This window comes from Macaca mulatta, chromosome 3 (assembly GCF_049350105.2).
Source record: "Macaca mulatta isolate MMU2019108-1 chromosome 3, T2T-MMU8v2.0, whole genome shotgun sequence".
NCBI classification, from domain to species: domain Eukaryota; kingdom Metazoa; phylum Chordata; class Mammalia; order Primates; family Cercopithecidae; genus Macaca; species Macaca mulatta.
The window spans coordinates 188,995,038-189,014,097 of NC_133408.1; the positions used below are offsets into that span (position 1 = coordinate 188,995,038).

General features: G+C 45.5%; 1 protein-coding gene across 2 annotated transcripts in view; it reads left to right on the plus strand.

Moving 5' to 3' along the window:
* ZNF398 (zinc finger protein 398) overlaps positions 1-7,000 on the plus strand; it is a 30,050-nt gene extending 23,050 nt beyond the window's left edge. For both annotated transcript variants that reach the window (XM_015135226.3, XM_015135230.3), the window contains exons 5-6: positions 703-816; positions 2,894-7,000. In XM_015135226.3, coding sequence (XP_014990712.1) covers positions 703-816; positions 2,894-4,047 — 1,268 coding nt within the window. In that variant the 3' untranslated portion in view covers positions 4,048-7,000. The remainder of the gene's footprint in view (positions 1-702; positions 817-2,893) is intronic.
* Positions 7,001-19,060: the final 12,060 nt, after the last annotated feature.

A 19,060-nucleotide genomic window follows, 5' to 3' on the forward strand; every position in this document is an offset into this window, starting at 1 on the left:
GCTCACTGCAACCGCTGCCTCCTAGGTTCAAGCGATTTTTCTGTCTCAGCCTCCTGAGTAGCTGGGATTACCAGCGCCTGTCACCACGCCTGACTAATTTTTTGTATTTTTAGTAGAGACAGAGTTTTGCCATGTTGGCCAGCTGGTCTTGAACTCTTGACCTCAGATGATCCACTTGCCTCGGCCTCCCAAAGTTCTGGGATTATATGCGTGAGCTACCACACCCAGCCTGTATGCATTTTTTAAAAGGCTGGTTATGTGTTATTGTTATAGTTATTTGGAAATAAATATTTGGGGCCGGGCGCGGTGGCTCAAGCCTGTAATTCCAGCACTTTGGGAGGCCAAAGTGGGTGGATCATGAGGTCAGGAGATCGAGACTATCCTGGCTAACACAGTGAAACCCCGTCTCTACTAAAAAAAAAAAAGAAAAAAAACTTAGCCGGGCGTGGTGGTGGGCACCTGTAGTCCCAGCTACTCAGGAAGCGGAGGCAGGAGAATGGCATAAACCTGGGAGGCAGAGCTTGCAGTGAGAGGAGATTGCACCACTGCACTCCAGCCTGGGCGACAGAGCCAGACTCTGTCTCAAAAAAAAAAAAAAGAAAAATATTTGAGCAAAATACAGTATTCGACAAACCAACATGATTATCTCACCTTCTTATTCAAGTTCATGAAGGCCATTTTTTTTTCCCTCCCATAAATTAGAGCCTGGTATTTCAACATCAGATATTCTGTCTTGGATTAAACAAGAAGAAGAGCCTCAGGTTGGGGCCCCACCGGAGTCCAAGGAAAGTGACGTATACAAAAGCACTTATGCTGGTGAGTAAGAAATTAAAGAGGTGTTCATGTCCATATCTAGCTCATGCCAGGACTGACTGAAGAAACAGCAGGTGAAATTTGTAGAGGCAAATGTGTAGGAAAAGAATGAGGGAAAGAAACAAAGCCATGCTCAACATTATGAATGAAACCAAACAGTCACTAAAATAAATTTTAAGTGAGTGAGAAAATATACTCCTACGTGCAAAGACAAATGAGAATTGTCAGAACAAGAAAAATAAGTGCATACAGACGAACCAAAATTATGGGGATGGGGAAAGACAGAAGAACATGTGAAAATCATGTAGAAAGGGTAGAAAAAGTGGGAGTGGGGTGGGGAGACAAGCTCTGGAGACAGAAATGGCGGTGGAGAAGTATAAATGGGAATGTTAAGTAAGGGCCCTCCCTCAGAATGTTAAGTAAGGAAAAATCAATGATGGGAGAAGAAATAGAAGTATCTTCCTTCTAAGATACTTTTGCCATTTGTATTGTAGAAGAGAATCTCAAGATCAGAAGGGTCGCAGTCATTTATACAGCTTAATGCAGTCTGTGTTTTTAGTATTTTCTGTGCTCTGTGTTCTTTTAGACTGGGAAACACAAATGAAAAATAAGACAGTTTTAGCTCTTGAAGAAACTTATACTAGGGACATACATATCAGTACTAGGCAAGCCTGTTAAGTATCAAGGATGAGTGGGGTGGATGACTTACATAAACGAATGAGAAGTTTCAGGAACATGCATCAGGTTGGGCTTGGTGACTCATGCCTGTAAGCCCAGCATTTTGGGAGGAAGTTGAGGTAGGTGGACCACTCGAACTCAGGAGTTCAAGACCAGCCTGGGTAACATAGGGGGATCCTGTCTCTAAAAAAAAAAAGAACATGCATCAGTTTTAGTTTAGGTATTTAGATAAGACCTAAGGAAGGGCATAAAGCCACAATTGTACCTTAGAAGATTGGTATGATATGGTTGGGTATAATTTGGGAAGATGGGGAGAGAGGGGTAGCATTCTGCAAAAGGGAGGACAGAATAAGTAAAGATGCATAGCAGAAATGTGTACTCTGTTCTCAGGGGACGTAAAGAGACAGCTGACCACAGTGATGGGTTGATCTGATAGAAATAGGAATAGATGATTATGTGATTTTAGGCTTTGTCACAACAGGCAATAGAGAAAGTTCTTGAGTAGAGGTAAACTATGGTGAAAGTGACATTGGGAAGATTGATGCCAAGGATTTTCTGTTTCTTAACAGATAGCATAGAAGAGGTACAATGTTAAATTTTCTGATGAGGGCTGGGTGTGGTGGCTCATGCCTGTAATCCCAGCACTTTGAGAGGCTGAGGCAGGTGAACCACTTGACTCCAGGAATTCAAGACCGCTGGTCAACATGTCAAAACCCCATCTCTACTAAAAATATAAAAATTACCTGAGCATGGCTGGACACGGTGGCTCATGCCTATAATCCCAGCACTTTGGGATGCCGAGGCGGGTAGATCACGAGATCAGGAGATCGAGACCATCCTGGCTAACACGGTGAAACCCTATCTCCAGTAAAAATACAAAAAATTAGCTGGGCGTGGTGGCGGGTGCCTGTAGTCCCAGCTACTCAGTAGGCTGAGGCAGGAGAATGGCGTGAACCTGGGAGGTGGAGCTTGCAGTGAGCCGAGGTTGCGCCACTGCACTCCAGCCTGGGTGACAGAGCGAGACTCTGTCTCAAAAAAAAAATTACCTGAGCACAGTAGTGCATACCTGTAATCCCAGCTACTTGGGAGACTGAGGCAGGAGAATTGCTTGAACCCAGGAGGTGGAGGCTGCAGTGAGCCAAGGTCACGCCACTGCACTCCATCACGGGCGACAGAACGTGATTCTGTCATAAAATAAAATAAATTTAAAATTTCATTTCATTTCTCTGATGATTTGTCACAGAGACCACTGTTGTCTTGGTTATTATTGCAACCTTCTGCTGAGTTTCTGACCTGAGCTAGTTGAGAGCTTGGAGTGATCTGTTAGAGCTGGGTAGGAATGCATGAGAGTTGCTAGTGAGACAGTTATTGATAGGTATAACTCTGGAGTCTTTTCTTTCAGATGAAGAGCTTGTCATCAAAGCTGAAGGCCTTGCTAGATCCTCGTTGTGCCCTGAAGTTCCAGTCCCTTTCTCTTCTCCACCAGCAACAGCAAAGGATGCTTTTTCAGATGTGGCTTTCAAAAGCCAGCAGTCTACATCCATGACACCTTTTGGACGTCCAGCCACTGACCTGCCTGAAGCCTCTGAGGGACAAGTGACTTTTACTCAGTTGGGTAGCTATCCCCTCCCACCTCCAGTTGGCGAGCAGGTGTTCTCATGCCACCACTGTGGCAAGAGTCTCAGCCAAGACATGTTGCTGACCCACCAATGTAGCCACGCTACTGAGCACCCCTTACCCTGTGCCCAGTGCCCTAAGCACTTTACTCCACAGGTGGACCTCAGCAGCACCTCCCAGGACCATGCCAGTGAGACGCCCCCCACCTGCCCACACTGTGCCAGGACTTTTACTCACCCATCAAGACTTACCTACCATCTTCGGGTCCATAACAGCACTGAGCGTCCTTTCCCCTGTCCTGATTGCCCCAAGCGCTTTGCTGACCAAGCTCGACTCACCAGCCACCGGAGAGCTCATGCAAGCGAAAGGCCCTTCCGCTGTGCCCAGTGCGGCAGGAGCTTCAGCTTGAAAATCAGCCTCCTGCTCCACCAGCGGGGTCATGCACAAGAGCGCCCTTTCTCCTGCCCTCAGTGTGGCATTGACTTCAACGGCCACTCGGCCCTTATCCGTCACCAGATGATCCACACAGGCGAGCGTCCTTACCCCTGCACTGACTGCAGTAAGAGCTTCATGCGCAAGGAGCACCTGCTGAACCACCGGCGGCTGCACACGGGCGAGCGGCCCTTCAGTTGTCCTCACTGTGGCAAGAGCTTCATCCGCAAGCACCACCTCATGAAACACCAGCGCATCCACACCGGGGAGCGGCCCTACCCCTGCTCCTACTGTGGCAGGAGCTTCCGCTACAAGCAGACACTCAAGGACCACCTGCGTTCGGGCCACAATGGAGGCTGTGGCGGTGATAGTGACCCATCGGGTCAGCCCCCCGACCCACCAGGTCCCCTCATAACTGGGCTTGAAACTTCTGGCCTGAGTGTCAACACTGAAGGTCTAGAGGCCAACCAGTGGTATGGGGAAGGGAGTGGAGGGGGAGTTTTGTAAATCCAAATCTCTGTGGCTTCATGGTTGTATATGCTCACAGTAGGGTACAAAATCCAAGAGAAAGTCTGTGAGCCCCATCCAACACCCACAGTAATTATTACCTGGTACATCACTGAATTTGGGGTCCTATACACTTGACTAGAGACATGGTTGTGGTTTGGAATTTCACACACTTACAAGAATACCACATTTTGAAACCCAGAAAGACCTGGAAAGGGGCCCAGGACCTCCATCTTTTCAAAGATACAACAAAAGCAGAAGTTACAAGAATATTGTGGAGAGGTTGGAAAGCAGGATTTAACCTCTGGTTCTCTTGTTCTCAGAGAACAGCAGGTTGATAGTAGATTATGTCTCTAGGTAGAGACAGGTACATGGGAAGAGTCTCCAAAACTGGAAGCCCATCATGAGGCATGAGAATGTTTAACCATAAAGCCCTTTAATAGCTCCTTGATAGCTAAGATGGTTGTTGGAGAAAGTGCTTAAGCCACTGTTGATGTTGCTGCCTCCTGTCTGAAAACCAGCCAAGATCTGTTCACAAGCCTCTGTGGCTACCTTTCCCTGAAACATGGTAACTCAAGACTGCCTGCCTAGGTTTCTTAGATTAATTCTTCACGTACCTTTTGTTTAATATTGGTTGAATATGAAATCTGACTTTAAAAGATTATTAAGGAGAACATTCCTTAACTATACTGGCTTGATTTGAAACAGGCTCTTATTGCCATTTAAAGTGCTAGAAACCTTTGGCAAAGTCCTGGTTAAAAAATTGGCAACAGTTTTCTCAGTCCCAGCTTTAAAAGCTAGAGACCTCAGAGAAATAGCTGGCTTAACAATGATAGAACGGCCTAAAATTTGTGCCTACACCATGTTCTGAGAGTCGTTCACATCCAATTCTTCCTTATCTTTTCCAAGCCAGTAAGTTGGCTTCTCCATTCCTGGTGTGTGATATTCTTGACAATCATCAACAACAAAGATCACAGCACTTTCCGGAAGCATGGAGCTTCCAGAAAGTGAACTCTTCATCCTCAGTAGTGAGATGATAACAGTGTTGTAATGCAGCTTTCTTGAGTCATCAGAGAGAGTGTATGTTCACCCTATCTGGCTGTATCCCATTGACAGTGGACAGATTGAGGAACTTCCTAGATCACTGAGAACTAAGCACCATGCATTGACAACAACAGTTTGTTCTTGCCTGTATTGCTTTTAGGGGCTTTGACTACCATTCGTTCTTTTCTTGGGGTGATTTAATCACCTGGGAGCATCTGAGTCTGCTGCTAAGTGGCTTTGCAGCTGGGCCTAAGTTCTGTTTCCTTTATGGATCTCAAATTTTCATCTGCAAAATGAGGCTGTTGAAAGGAAAAAAAGTGAGCCTCTAGGAGTTACTCAAAAAAAAAATCTTGTGATACATTGCTTTTCCTGCCAAAATTCTGTCTCTGTCTTTGGCTTCTGTCCAGGCAAAGCTAAATAAGACAGCAAAATCAAAGCAGATAAATTCCTGCTGAAACTTGACTAAAATTTATTTGATTTGTTGTTTGACTCCCACTTGGAAGCCTGAGGTAGAAGACAGAATGCAGAAGTCCTACATCTTGGGCAGAAAATGTTCATTCCTATACTCTTGTTTCCTCTGCTTCTTCCTGAGGTGCCTAGAACAAGGTCTGGAAATGTTTAGTCAGGATATTTTCTTGATGAAGTGATAAGGGAAGGACCCAATTTTTTGCTTATCACCTAGCCCAACCTTCACTCTCTCTAGTTATGCATAACAACACTAGGAAAAGGTGTTAGCCCAGCTAACTTGGCTTCTGGGAAGGCTGTGTCTGAACATGTTGCTCTGTAGGATAATCACATTTACAAAACATCTGCTCTGTGACATTCACAATACCAGGGACCGTGGGAGACACAAGAAATGTGTGCCTGCTGTCATAACTTACAGTGGAAAAGCCCAATAACACAGAACAAGACATGATGGGCAGTACCGTAGCATATTGGGATTAAGAGCTTTCTAGCCAGAATCTGGACCTATACCATGGGAAGATTTAGGGGTTCTGGGACTCCCTAAGCCAGGGTTCTGGCTTCATTGGCAACCCACTATGAACTTGAATGTGAGATTTAGCTCTAGTTTGCACCTTGATTTCCCCAGTGAAAAGGGAGAAGAGCCAAAGTATTGTCTGGGTGCTGAGTTCCTTTTCTGAATGGATTTCAAGCATTTGCCAGGGTATGCTGGAGGAGGGACTCCTACAGTAGGTGAGATGTGGGACTAGGTAACACTTTAAATACTTTTTTACTCAAAGATTTGCCAAGAGCACAGCTTATTAATGAAAGAGACCTGTGGATTGAAGTGCTGCAGATAGATCCCACAGTCCCTTGTGAAAGGAACTCAAATACAAATGAAGCAAGAGCCCTAAAACGGAATGAAAGAGGATGTGTGAGGCCGTCTCAGAGAGATGGAAGCAGGTGTGATACTAATCCTCAGCCCAGGAATAAAGTAGAGAGTTCAACTGTTACTCTTTTCTTTCATCAGTCCCCTATCAGTTAGAACTGCAGGCCAGCTCCAAAGAGTGCTTAAGATTCAGAGTGGATAAGTAAAATGGATCAGTGGGAAGGATAAGGTGTCCAACAGAAAGTGTGGGGGAGAAACTCTTAGCCCATCAGTGCTCCTGAGAGAAACCATGCAATTTAACTCTTCAGTTAAAGAAATACGTGAGAACTGCTTGTCATGACCAGAGAAGATTGGAAAGGGGAAACCCCAGAAACGTGCTCTTCATCTGTCAGCCTTTTGGACCAAGAAGTTGTCACTATTACACATAAGCACCATTCCCTTAGAGTAGATCCAGGTGTTGACTATAACCAGATTTACTCTTTGCTTACTAGGTTTTTCATTGTCACCATTGGATGAACCTCTGGTTTAGCCACAGTTGTGAAAATAAATGGAAGTTGGTTGATTGTCTAGAAAGTGAAAGAAGATGGCCCTGCTCCTTTTCTGCTGACCATTTAGTATTGGAAACTCCTACTTCCCTTTTCATTAATAATAAAGTGTGCAAGGTTCCTATTGGGGGGAAGGTGTGGGGCTCTGCTGGGCTTCTCTTGAGCATATCTGAGAAATGTTCATGCCTGTCTCAACCAGGACCAGACCCTGTGACTTAATAGGTAGTAACAGTCCACAAAAGCCTCGTTGATTAAAAAAAGAGAGAGAGAGAAAGGACCTCATTCCAAATGGAATGGAAATCCCAAATTTCTGCTCAGGTTTTCTCTGAGGAGGGATAGGACACCCGCCCTTCTTCCCATGTCTTAGCTTCTTAAACTACAAAAAGCATCCTCAGTGGCTGCCTGAGGGCAGCTCAGTAGTCACAAGCAAAAGCATCTTTCCCAGACAATTTTCTTATGGACAAGGACCTCTGATGTCACTAAATACATTTTTTTTTCTTTCTTTGGGCCTTATTGATATTTCTAACCCTGTTCTCTTTAGTCTTGGTTTTTTGTTTGTTTTTGCTGAAAAATTCTTTTCAGAGAAGTCTCACTGTGTTGCCATGTTGCTCAGGCTGGTCTTGAACTCCTGGGTTCAAGTGATCCTCCTGCCAAGGCCTCCCAAAGAGCTGGGATTATAGGTGTGAGCCTCCTTGCCTGGCCTAGCTCCGGTTCTTTATCTGTAGCAAAGGAGCAGTCATTTCTCACAGGATTTATACACAGAGGCCGTTCTTTGTTTTTGGTTTTTGGTTTTGAGATGGAGTCTGGCCCTCTCGCCCAGGCTGGAGTGCAGTGGTGTGATCTCAGCTCACTGCAACCTCTGCCTCCCGGGTTCAAGTGATTGTCCTGCCTCAGCTCCTGAGTAGCTGGGATTACAGGCACACACCACCACACCTGGCTGATTTTTGTATTTTTAGTAGAGATGGAGTTTCACCATGTTGGTCGGGCTGGTCTCGAACTCCTGACCTCATGATCCGCTCACCTTGGCCTCCCAAAGTGCTGGGATTACTGTGTCTGGCCCATTCTTTGTTTTAAAATGTTTCAGACTCTTAAAAGCAAAAGATATTACTCTTTTCTTTCATCAGTCTGCTGTCAGAACTGCAGGCCAGCTCCAAAGAGGGTTTGCTTAAGATTCAAAAGTGGTAAGTAAAATGGATCAGTGGGAAGGATAAGGTGTCCAACAGAAAGTGTGGAGGAGAAACTCTTAGCCCATCAAGTGCTCCTGAGAGAAACCATGCAATTTAACTCTTCAGTTAAAGAAATACGTGAGAACTGCTTGTCATGACTAGACAAGATAGATCAGATTGGTGGGGGCAGGGAGTGTGCAGAGCCTTAACAACAATACATCATGTATGTTAGTACAGCTTAATGATTATGAGCAGGGACTCTGGAGTCCTCGATTCAAGTCCTGACATCATAAGTAAGATAACTGATGTGTTATTTAACCATCCTGAGCCTTAGTTTCCTTATCTGTAAGATAGGGATAACAATACCTGTGTCTCAGAGGTGTTAAGGCTGAGGAGGGAACCTATGTAGTGTTTAAAACAGGACCCTGACAGGAGGTGTTCAGTATCAGCTATCAGGAAAGATTTTACAGGACCAACCAGATGGGGGGTCATAAAGCCGGGCTGAACTTGAAGTGAAGGTGCCAAGAACGGAGGCTGCTCTGCAGAACTATCGGGCCAGAGCATATTGTTTCTTGCAGAAAACAATATGGAAGGTTCTGTTTATGTATCTAGAAGGTTCAGTTTACGTATTCTGCAGGAGTCATTTGTCACTTTCTAGGATGTTATTCCTCCCTTCTGGCCTTGTTTTAGTTTCTTTTTAAATGAGTAACTGGCACAATCATATATGTATACACACATACACAATGATTTTGCTCAACTTGGTTAAATTGCCTCTTCAAAAAAAAAAAAATTTACCCTTAAGACCAACCTCTCGTCAAAGGCGGCAGATATTATAGCCCAGAGATGTCTCGAAAGCAGTGTCCTGCAGTGTTCTCAAAAATTGCCAAGTTACATTTCAAATAAAACACTTGATAAAGGCCAGGCACGGTGGCTCATGCCTGTAATCCCAGCACTTTGGGAGGCCAAGGCGGGCGGATCACCTGAGGTCAGGAGTTTGAGACCAGCCTGGCCACCCTGGCAAAACCCCATCTCTGCTAAAAATACAATTAGCCAGGCGTGGTGGCGGGTGCCTGTAATCCCAGCTACTCGGGAGTCTGAGGCAGGAGAATCACTTGAACCCTGGAGGCGGAAGTTGCAATGAGCCGAGGTTGCGCCACGGAACACCAGCCAGGGTGACGAGCGAAACTCCATCTCAAAAAAAAAAAAACATAAAATATTTGATAAAACCTCATTGAGCTATGCGGCTTTATGTTTATTAGTAAAACCAGTATTTACTGTAAAATCTTAGAACTGGTCTAAAACCTAAGCTACCCAAGAACAGAGGCCATGTATTATTTTGTATTCCTCATGATGCCACATGCTTTTAGGCACATGGTTGCTCAATGAATAATTGTATAGTAGGAAGGTCACCAGAAGTAGGAGTTAAAAATGGATGATGGTCCTTGCTTGACATTCTCTACTTGTATGGGGCAAACTACCTTTTACAAAGATCTCATTTTCCTATCTCTAATGTGAAAATAGAACAACATGGTAATGTAAAGTCCTTTCTTCTGGATTAGGATTGTCAGAGTTGGGGAAAAGACCCTTCAATTCTAAAATTACAGAATTTAAGATTTTACTTTTGGGTCCTCTTTCCTTGTCTGGTTTCTTCCTAGATTCTGCCCTTTTGAGTGATTGTTCTGCACAGCAGTATAAACATCTTGGAGAGGTATGTGTTTTTACAGACTAAAGAGTCTCATTCTATCCATATTATTATAACTCCAAAGCTACACAAACTGAAAAAGTTCTAGCAAAAGTAGAAAATTTTGTTTTAAATAGAAAGTATACATTTAATTCACTTTTTCAAAACATAGGAAAACAAAGTAATTCTTTTGCTAGGGTGCTGGGTAATTCAATGATTACTTTTCCCTATAAATTTTGTGTAATGTAAAGCTCTTTGTGTAAACCTTTTTTTTTTTTTTTTTTTTTTTTTGAGATGGAGTTGCCTATGCTAGAGTGCAGTGGCCCAGTGTTACCTCATTGCAACCTCTGGCTCCCAGGTTTAAGCAGTTCTCCTGCCTCAGCCTCCCAAGTCGCTGGGATAATAGGTGCCTGCCACCATGCCCAGCTAATTTTTGTATTTTTAGTAGAGATGGGGGTTTCACCATGTTGGCCAGGCTGGTTTCAATCTCCTGACCTCAAATAATCCACCTGCCTTGGCCTCCCAAAGTACTGGGATTAGAGCCACCACACCCAATTGTGTAAAGCTTTTTTTTTTTTGAGATGGAGTCTCACTCTGTCGCCCAGACTGGAGTGCAGTGGCGTGATCTCGGCTCACTCCTACCTCCGCCTCCCGGGTTCAAGAGATTCTCCTGCCTCAGCTTCCCGAGTAGCTGGGACTACAGGCGTGAGCCACCACACCTGACTAATTTTTTATTTTTAGTAAAGATGGGGTTTCACCATGTTGGCTAGGCTAGTCTCGAATTCCTGACCTCAGGTGATCTGCCCGCCTCGGCCTCCCAAAGTGCTGGGATTGCAGGAGTGAGCCACCGCGCCCAGCCCGCGTAAAGCATTTTTAATGTTTTTGTAAGAATAAGGATTATTGTCATGAAAAAGATCCTGGAAAGCAAGTCAGGAGACCAGAGTTTTAACCTTGCTTTCAGTTTTCTCATTCATAATGGGAGGATAATACCCAGTTTACAAAGGTGTTGTGAAGATCAAATGAGGAAAGTTTTTTTTTTTTTTGAGATGGAGTCTTGTTCTGTCGCCCAGGCTGGAGTGCAGTGGTGTGATCTCAGCTCACTGCAACCTCTGCCTCCGGGGTTCAAGCGATTCTCCTACCTCTGATTCCTGAGTAGCTGGGATTACAGGCGCGCACAGCCCCGCCACCCCCTGGCTAATTTTTGTATTTTTAGTAGAGATGGGATTTCACCATGTTGGTCAGGCTGGTCTTGAACTCCTGACCCTGGTGATCCGCCCTCCTCGGCCTCCCAAAGTGGTGGGATTACAGGCATGAGCCACCACACCTGGCAGGAAAGATTTTGAAGTGCTTTGAAGTCTATATTTCAGGCATAAGAAGCCAGTGTTGATATAGTAGTTGCAGGAGAATTCCTTTGTTAACCAGTTAAACAATATCGGCTGGGCGCGGTGGCTCAAGCCTGTAATCCCAGCACTTTGGGAGGCCGAGATGGGTGGATCACAAGGTCGGGAGATCAAGACCATCCTGGCTAACACGGTGAAACCCCGTCTCTACTAAAAAATACAAAAAACTAGGCCGGGCGCGGTGGCTCAAGCCTATAATCCCAGCACTTTGGGAGGCCGAGACGGGCGGATCACGAGGTCAGGAGATCGAGACCATCATGGCTAACACGGTGAAACCCCGTCTCTACTAAAAATTACAAAAAACTAGCCGGGCGAGGTGGCAGGCGCCTGTAGTCCCAGCTACTTGGGAGGCTGAGGCAGGAGAATGACGTAAACCCGGGAGGCGGAGCTTGCAGTGAGCTGAGATCCGGCCACTGCACCCCAGCCTGGGCAGCAGAGTGAGACTCCGTCTCAGAAAAAAAAAAAAAAAAACAAAAAACAAAAATCTAGCGGGGCGAGGTGGCGGGCGCCTGTAGTCCCAGCTACTCGGGAGGCTGAGGCAGGAGGATGCGTGAACCCAGGAGGCGGAGCTTGCAGTGAGCTGAGATCCGGCCACTGCACTCCAGCCTGGGCGACAGAGTGAGACTCTGTCTCAAAAAAAAAAAAAAAAAAAAAAAAAAACCAATATCGTGGGTCATACTGACGCTTCTCTTCATTCAAGACTGGGCAGAGGCCGGTTGTGATGGCTTACTCATGTTATCCCACCACTTTGGGAGGCTGAGGCAGGAGGATCACTTGAGCCCAGGAGTTTGAGACTAGCCTGAGCAACATAGTGAGACCCCCATCTCTACCAAAAAATTTTTAAAAAGCTGGGTGTGGTGTCACATTCCTGTAATCTCAGCTACTTGGAGGCTGAGGTGGGAGAATCCTTTCAGCCCAGGAGGTTGAGGCTGCAGTGAGCCATGATTGCACCACTTCACTCCAGCCTGGGTGACAGAGTGAGACCTTGTAGGGAAAAAAAAAAAAAAAAAAAAAGCAGTAGTTGTTTGTTTCCAGTTTGCTTTGCCTATGATGAGAAGCTAGCCCAAGATTGCAATTTGGGGAGCAATAGGAGAAGTGTAAGTATGCATGGACAGAGATGAAGAAATTTAATGCGAAAAAATTAGTTTTACATGTATAGTGTGTTTAGCTCTAGCAGCAACTTTTGTAAGATAACCACTTGTATGTATAGGAAGAATTAGAACATCAGGAAGGCAGGCACGTTACTGGAAAGAGTTGACTAAACAAGCAGGATTCAAAATTAAGGATGTACATCAATCTATGTACATCAGGTCAGTTCTTGGCCTTGAGTTTATAATTTAAAAAAATTGTATAAGACGATACCTACAAGCCACCCTCAGTGAGTAAAGAGCAGGATAAAAGCAAGAATAATTACACCAATCATATTTATGTTATTAGCTAAGAAAGTAGTCATTTAGGGTGTTTATTTGCCCAGATGGATCTTGTGGGGCTGAGACAAGGAGATGAGGAGTAGGAGGAAGATTCTGTTGCACTAGTTTGTTTTTGGCTGAACTTTAGAATAACCTGGGGAGCTCAAAAAAATATTTATGCCAAGGCCCACCATGGCATGATTTAATTGGTGTGTGATGAGGCCTGGATGTTTTGTGTTTGAGTTCCCCCAAGTGATTTTAATGTGCCTACAAGGTATAGAAGATCAGACAGAAAGTGAATTATTGGACTGGAAATGGCTACTTAGCCTGCTTTATTGGAGCAGGGAGCTGTGGACTGGAGATTAATAAAGGGTCTTTGAATCCACAATGGGAAGTCATAATTTGATTCTAGAGGCAGGACTCAGAAGGATATAAAACTATGGGAATGGTGGTTGAAAAAGTTCTGACCTCAATAGTTAGGAGCTCTAGAGTCTGTGGGAAAAGCAGCATTCACTTCAGACTGCAGAGCTGTGTCCAGAGCCTCTGATTCAAAAACAGTTGGCAGGACCAGGTGAGCACAGATGAGACTGGTACCCCATACCTATGCTGTAGACCTAACTAACTTCCAGAATGGTGAGGCTAGTACCTCCTCATAAGAGCAGTTTAGTGAAGAGCAAAAAAGGACTTTAGTGACATCCTTACCAACTTGGATTTAACAATAATACTTTTGTTGTTGTTGTTGTTTGTTTTTTTGTCTTGAGACGGAGTCTTGCTCTGTGGACCAGGCTGGAGTGCAGTGGCGCGATCTTGGCTCGCTGCAAGCTCCGCCTTCTGGATTTGCGCCGTTCTTCTGCCTCAGCCTCTGGAGTAGCTGCGACTACAGGCGCCTGGCAATTTTTTTTTCTTTTCTTTTCTTTTTTTTTAGTATTTTTAGTAGAGACGGGGTTTCTCTGTGTTAGCCAGGATGGTCTCGATCTCCTGACCTGGTGATCCGCCCACCCGGCCTCCCAAAATGTTGCGATTATAGGCGTGAGTCCACGCCCGGCCAGCACTTGGTTTTATTACCTTATTTTTGAATTTAGAAGAACTAGAATGTTTCTTTATGAGCACTAGACTTTATTTTACATGAATTTCGGCCATTTTTAGCAATCAAATCTGCACTTAAAAGTTGAAAGGTTGCTGGGCGTGGTGGCTCATGCCTGTAATCCTAGCACTTTGAGAGGCTGAGGTGGATCACTTGAGGTCAGGAGTTCGAGACCAGCCTGGCCAACATGGCGAAACCCCGTCTCTACTAAAAATACAAAAATTAGGCCGGGCGCGGTGGCTCAAGCCTGTAATCTCAGCACTTTGGGAGGCCGAGACGGGTGGATCACAAGGTCAGGAGATCGAGACCATCCTGGCTAACACGGTGAAACCCCGTCTCTACTAAAAAGTACAAAAAACTAGCCGGGCGAGGTGGCGGGCGCCTGTAGTCCCAGCTACTCGGGAGGCTGAGGCAGGAGAATGGCATAAACCTGGGAGGCGGAGCTTGCAGTGAGCTGAGATCCGGCCACTGCACTCCAGCCTGGGCGACAGAGTGAGACTCCGTCTCAAAAAAAAAAAAAAAAAGAAAAAATACAAAAATTAGCCAGGGGTGGCGGTGCACACCTGTAATCCCAGCTACTTGGGAAGCTGGGGCAGGAGAATCGCTTGAACCCAGGAGGCGGAAGTTGCAGTGAGAAGATCATGCCACTGCGCTCCAGCCTGGGCAATAGAGCCAGACTCTGTCTCAAAAAAAAAAAAAAAAAAAAAAGGTTTAAAGGTTGTCTACTGAGGAGATTCACGAGAACATATAGCAATTACCAACATGAAACCTGTCATCTGCATAAAGGGTTTCTAAGCCCTAGGTGTCTGTTGTGTTAGTATGTTAGTAGCATGCTCAGTTACCTGAGCAGTGGAGAGGTACCATGGAGCCACTAAGAACTGACGAGAAGCCAGTCAACTTTACTCATCTACAGTCAAAACTTGTAAAGGTAATGAAATGCTTATTTGAAGGAGACTGAGAATGAATTCAAGAGGAAAAAAGTACTTTCTCCAAACGTTGCATATGTGTAAAGGAAAAATTTTCAGAAATAAGAGAAAGAGAACGTGTATGTGTTTGGGTGTTTAAGTTTGAAATAAAATGTTGCCAAAAGGTGGGTCTGTAAAGGGCAGAAATGTTAAAAAATGTCTTTGCAAGAGCAGATTGCCCTAAAACTTTATAATACAAAATATTTGACTGTATTTCTCCCCCACCCCCACATTAATACTTTCTGCCCCTTTAAGTGGCCTGGGGCTTTGTCACCTTACTCCTAGTGCCCATCCCCTCCATAAAGCCCTGTCTCTGATTTTTTATCACACTGAGGCTGTCACTGATATTGTAACCTAATTTGTTGCTCGGCCCAATGCAGTGGCTCATGCCTGTCATCCTAGCACTTTGGGAGGCCGAGGCGGGCAGATTGCCTGAGTTCAGGAGTTGAGACCAGCCTGGGCAACATGGTGAAACCCTGTCTCTACTAAAATACAAAAAAATTAGCTGAGTATGGTGGCATATGCCTGTAGTCCCAGCTACTCGGGAGGCTGAGGCAGGAGAATCACTTGAACCCGGGAGGCGGAGGTTGCAGTGACTGCCACCGCACTGCAACCTGGGTGACACAGCGAGACTCTGTCTCCAAAAAAAAAAGAGTTGCTCTTCCTTGGAGGTTGGCATAACTAGGCACAGTGTCCTAAAATGAAGGTGGAAAACTGTGACCAGAGACATGCCAGTGGCGGAGGAAGCCTGAGAAACTGAGCTGCCTTCCTTTCCCTATCCCGGTGACCACATTGGTACTTCATAGCCTGCTCATTAAATTAGGTATGGGGCGAAAAACCAAGATAGGAGTGCAAATTTGGTTACCCTCTTCACTTAGCTAACAGTTAGTCTAGAAGTTTTCTTCCTCAAATAAAGCTTTATTGCAGTTGTTGAAAAGACGCAGAACACCAGAAATCTTTAGGAAATAGTAGACATAAATGTTCTGGCGTTGATGCATCTCCTCTCCATTGGCCTCTCCTGTGTTCTTTAGTTCAGCATCTATCACTTCAGATATCCTGTCCAGAGCAGTAACAATAAAATTTCTAGGGGTGTAGATGAAAAGCAATCAGTTCCCACCTGAGAGACTGAGGGGCCAGGCCTGGGTCCTTCCCTAATAAGAAACGTGTATTAACTGTGATACGTGGCATTTATAATCCACTTTATTCAGTTGCTCATTCTGCTCCTCAGTACGTTAGATAACTGTCTCCTAGTCACCCAGTGATTCCTGGAAATCAGTTTTATGCCTGGACACCTCTCCCAGTGCAGGATCTCTCCCACTCTTGGGGATCTCTCTGTCTCATCCGCCGGTTGATCATGGAAGGACCTGTAATTGGGCCCACAGTCTATGCAGCTACAGCAGCTTCCTCCTCATTCCCTGCTTGTTTTCCTTCTGGGACGTTCTCCTTAATCACTCCCTTCACTACCTTCCTGCTGGTATCCACTACGGCCTTTTATGGCCTGTGGTTGCTAGGCTTGGTGGTTATAAAATAATGTTAGTGGCCAGGTGTGGTGGCTCATGCTTGTAATCCCAACACTTTGGGAGGCTGAGGCGGGTCGATCACGTGAGGTCAAGAGTTTGAGACCAGCCTGGCCAACATGGTGAAACCCCACCTCTACTAAAACTACAAAAATTAGTTGGGCATAGTGGCAAGCACCTGTAATCCCAGCTACTCAGGAGGCTGAGGCAGGAGAATTGTTTGACCTCAGGAGATGGAGGTTGCAGTGAGCCGAGATTGAGCAACTGCACTCTAGCCTGGGTGACAGAGTGAAACTTTGTCTCAAAAATAAATAAAATAAAATAATGCAAGTACAATGAAGCCTGTGCATTTAAATTCTATTTGAGTTGAGTAGCTTTGCCCATGTGTGTGTGTGTGTGTGTGTGTGTGTGTATATATATATATATATTTTTTTTTTTTTTTTTTTTTTTTGAGATGGAGTCTTGCTCTGTCTCCAGGCTGGAGTGCAGTGGCAGGATCTCAGCTCACTGCAACCTCCACCTCCTGGGCTCAAGTGATTCTTCTGCCTCAGTCTCCCGAGTAGCTGGGACTATAGGCACCCGCCACCCTGCCCGACTAACTTTTGTATTTTTAGTAGAGATGGAGTTTCGCCATATTGGCCAAGCTGGTCTCGAACTCCTGACCTCATGATTTGTCCGCCTTGGCCTCCGAAAGTGCTGTGATTATCTTAACAATGAATGGGACCTCTAGCTCTGGGCTAAAGGGTGAAAGTGTTGATGGCTGCATGAAAGTCCACCCTCCGTGAAGGAGAAATGTGAAGTAGACACACTACAGTGATGTCTTATTGTGTAACAAGGGACATCGTTATAACTAGTTAAGTGCTTAGGAACACAAGTCATTTTAAAGGCTTTATACTGAAAAGATAGCATAAATGTTTGGGACTAACCTAGTCCTGCCTTTATCACCTCTAGGAAAGAGGAAAGATAGTTGCTACTCTGTAGTGCAGAAGATGTGTTCTGAAATGTGGCTCGCTGGTGGAAATGAATTTGCCTAGAGCTTTTCAGACTTGACTTGCCTGGTTCCTCTAATAAAAGTGGACGTGGCCGGGCGCGGTGGCTCAAGCCTGTAATCCCAGCACTTTGGGAGGCCGAGATGGGCGGATCACGAGGTCAGGAGATCGAGACCATCCTGGCTAACACAGTGAAACCCCATCTCTACTAAAAAATACAAAAAACTAGCCGGGCGAGGTGGCGGGCGCCTGTAGTCCCAGCTACTCGGGAGGCTGAGGCAGGAGAATGGTCTAAACCCGGGAGGCGGAGCTTGCAGTGAGCTGAGATCCGGCCACTGCACCCCAGCCTGGGCGACAGAGCAAGACTCTGTCTCAAAAAAAAAAAAAAAGTGGACGTGATGTTTACAGTCAGGGCCAGGAAGCAGGGAAGGAAATCACTGACTTCTGGGAGTGTGGACTTTACTAGCCTATAAGCTCCTTGAGGATAATCTTAAGTCTGTGAAGTACTCATTTCTGTGTCCTGGAAGTGTGCTTAGCAGAGAAAGTACTTGGTAACTGTTCTTCTGGATATGGCCCTCTAAGCACATGTCTCACGTAGGCCAATAATGTCCTTTATTTTACGAAGTGCAGTGGAACTTAAAGGTACTAGCAGGTCTGCCTCCACACAGGGTGATGGGCCTTAGAGACCTCTGCCTTAACAAGACAGGGACTGGCCCTTTAGGAAAACAAAGTAAATACTATTTTGAGAATAATTACAAAAACACCTTTGGGGGGTAACTATCTTTGCAGAATGCTCACTATGTGCTAGGCACGATTCTCATCTAACTTTACAACATTAAAATAGAGTTGCCAATATTTTCTTCATTTATATATGAAGAGAGTGAGGCTCAGAGAAGTTAAATAAGTTGCTCAAAGTCATAGCTAGTGAGTGGTGATTTCGGGATTTAAACTCGGGTGTATGCAACCGCAAAGCTCACCCTCTTCCTAAACAGTACCTGGCACACAGTAGGTGTTCAATAAATACATTTGGAATGACTGAATTTTCCCCTCCTCCATCTTTGTCAGCTTACACTGGCCTCTCCTTGGTTCCTCCTCTGACCTGGCCTGATGTTTCAAAGTGACACTGACCTGCCCTTAAAGGGTTTTATTTGTAGAGAAGGGGTCTTGCTGTGTCACCCAGGCTGGTCTTAAACTGCTGGCCTCAGCCTTGGCCTCCAAAGTGTTGGGATTACAGGTGTGAGCCACCATGCCTGCCCGATTTAAAGGTTTATTTATTTATTTATTTGACACAGGATGTTTTCTATGCCGCCCAAGCTGGAGTGCAATGGCACGATCACAGTTCACTGCAGCCTCCAACTCCTGGGCTCAAGCAATCCTCCAACCTTAGCCTCCTGAGTAACTAGGAGTACAGGCATGAGCCATCATGCCCGGGTAATTTTTATTTTTTATTTTATTTATTTATTTTTTGAGATGGAGTCTTGCTCTGTCGCCCCGGCTGGAGTGCACTGGTGCGATCTTGGCTCACTGCAACATCTGCTTCCCAGGTTGAAGCGATTCTCCTGCCTCAGGCTCCCGAGTAGCTAGGATTATAGGCCCATGCCACCACGCCCGGCTTATCTTTTTGTATTTTTAGTACAGATGGGGTTTCACCATGTTGGCCATGCTGGTCTGGAACTCCTGACCTCAGTTGATCCGCCTGCCTCAGCCTCCCAATGTGCTGGGATTACAGATGTGAGCCACCGCGCTCGGCTGATTTTTATTTTTTGTAGGGATGGGGTGTCAGTATGTTGCTCAGTCTGGTCTCGAACTCCTGGGCTCAAGCCATCTTCCTGCTTCAGCCTCTCAGAGTGCTGAGATTACAGGTGTGAGGCACCGCGCCCAAC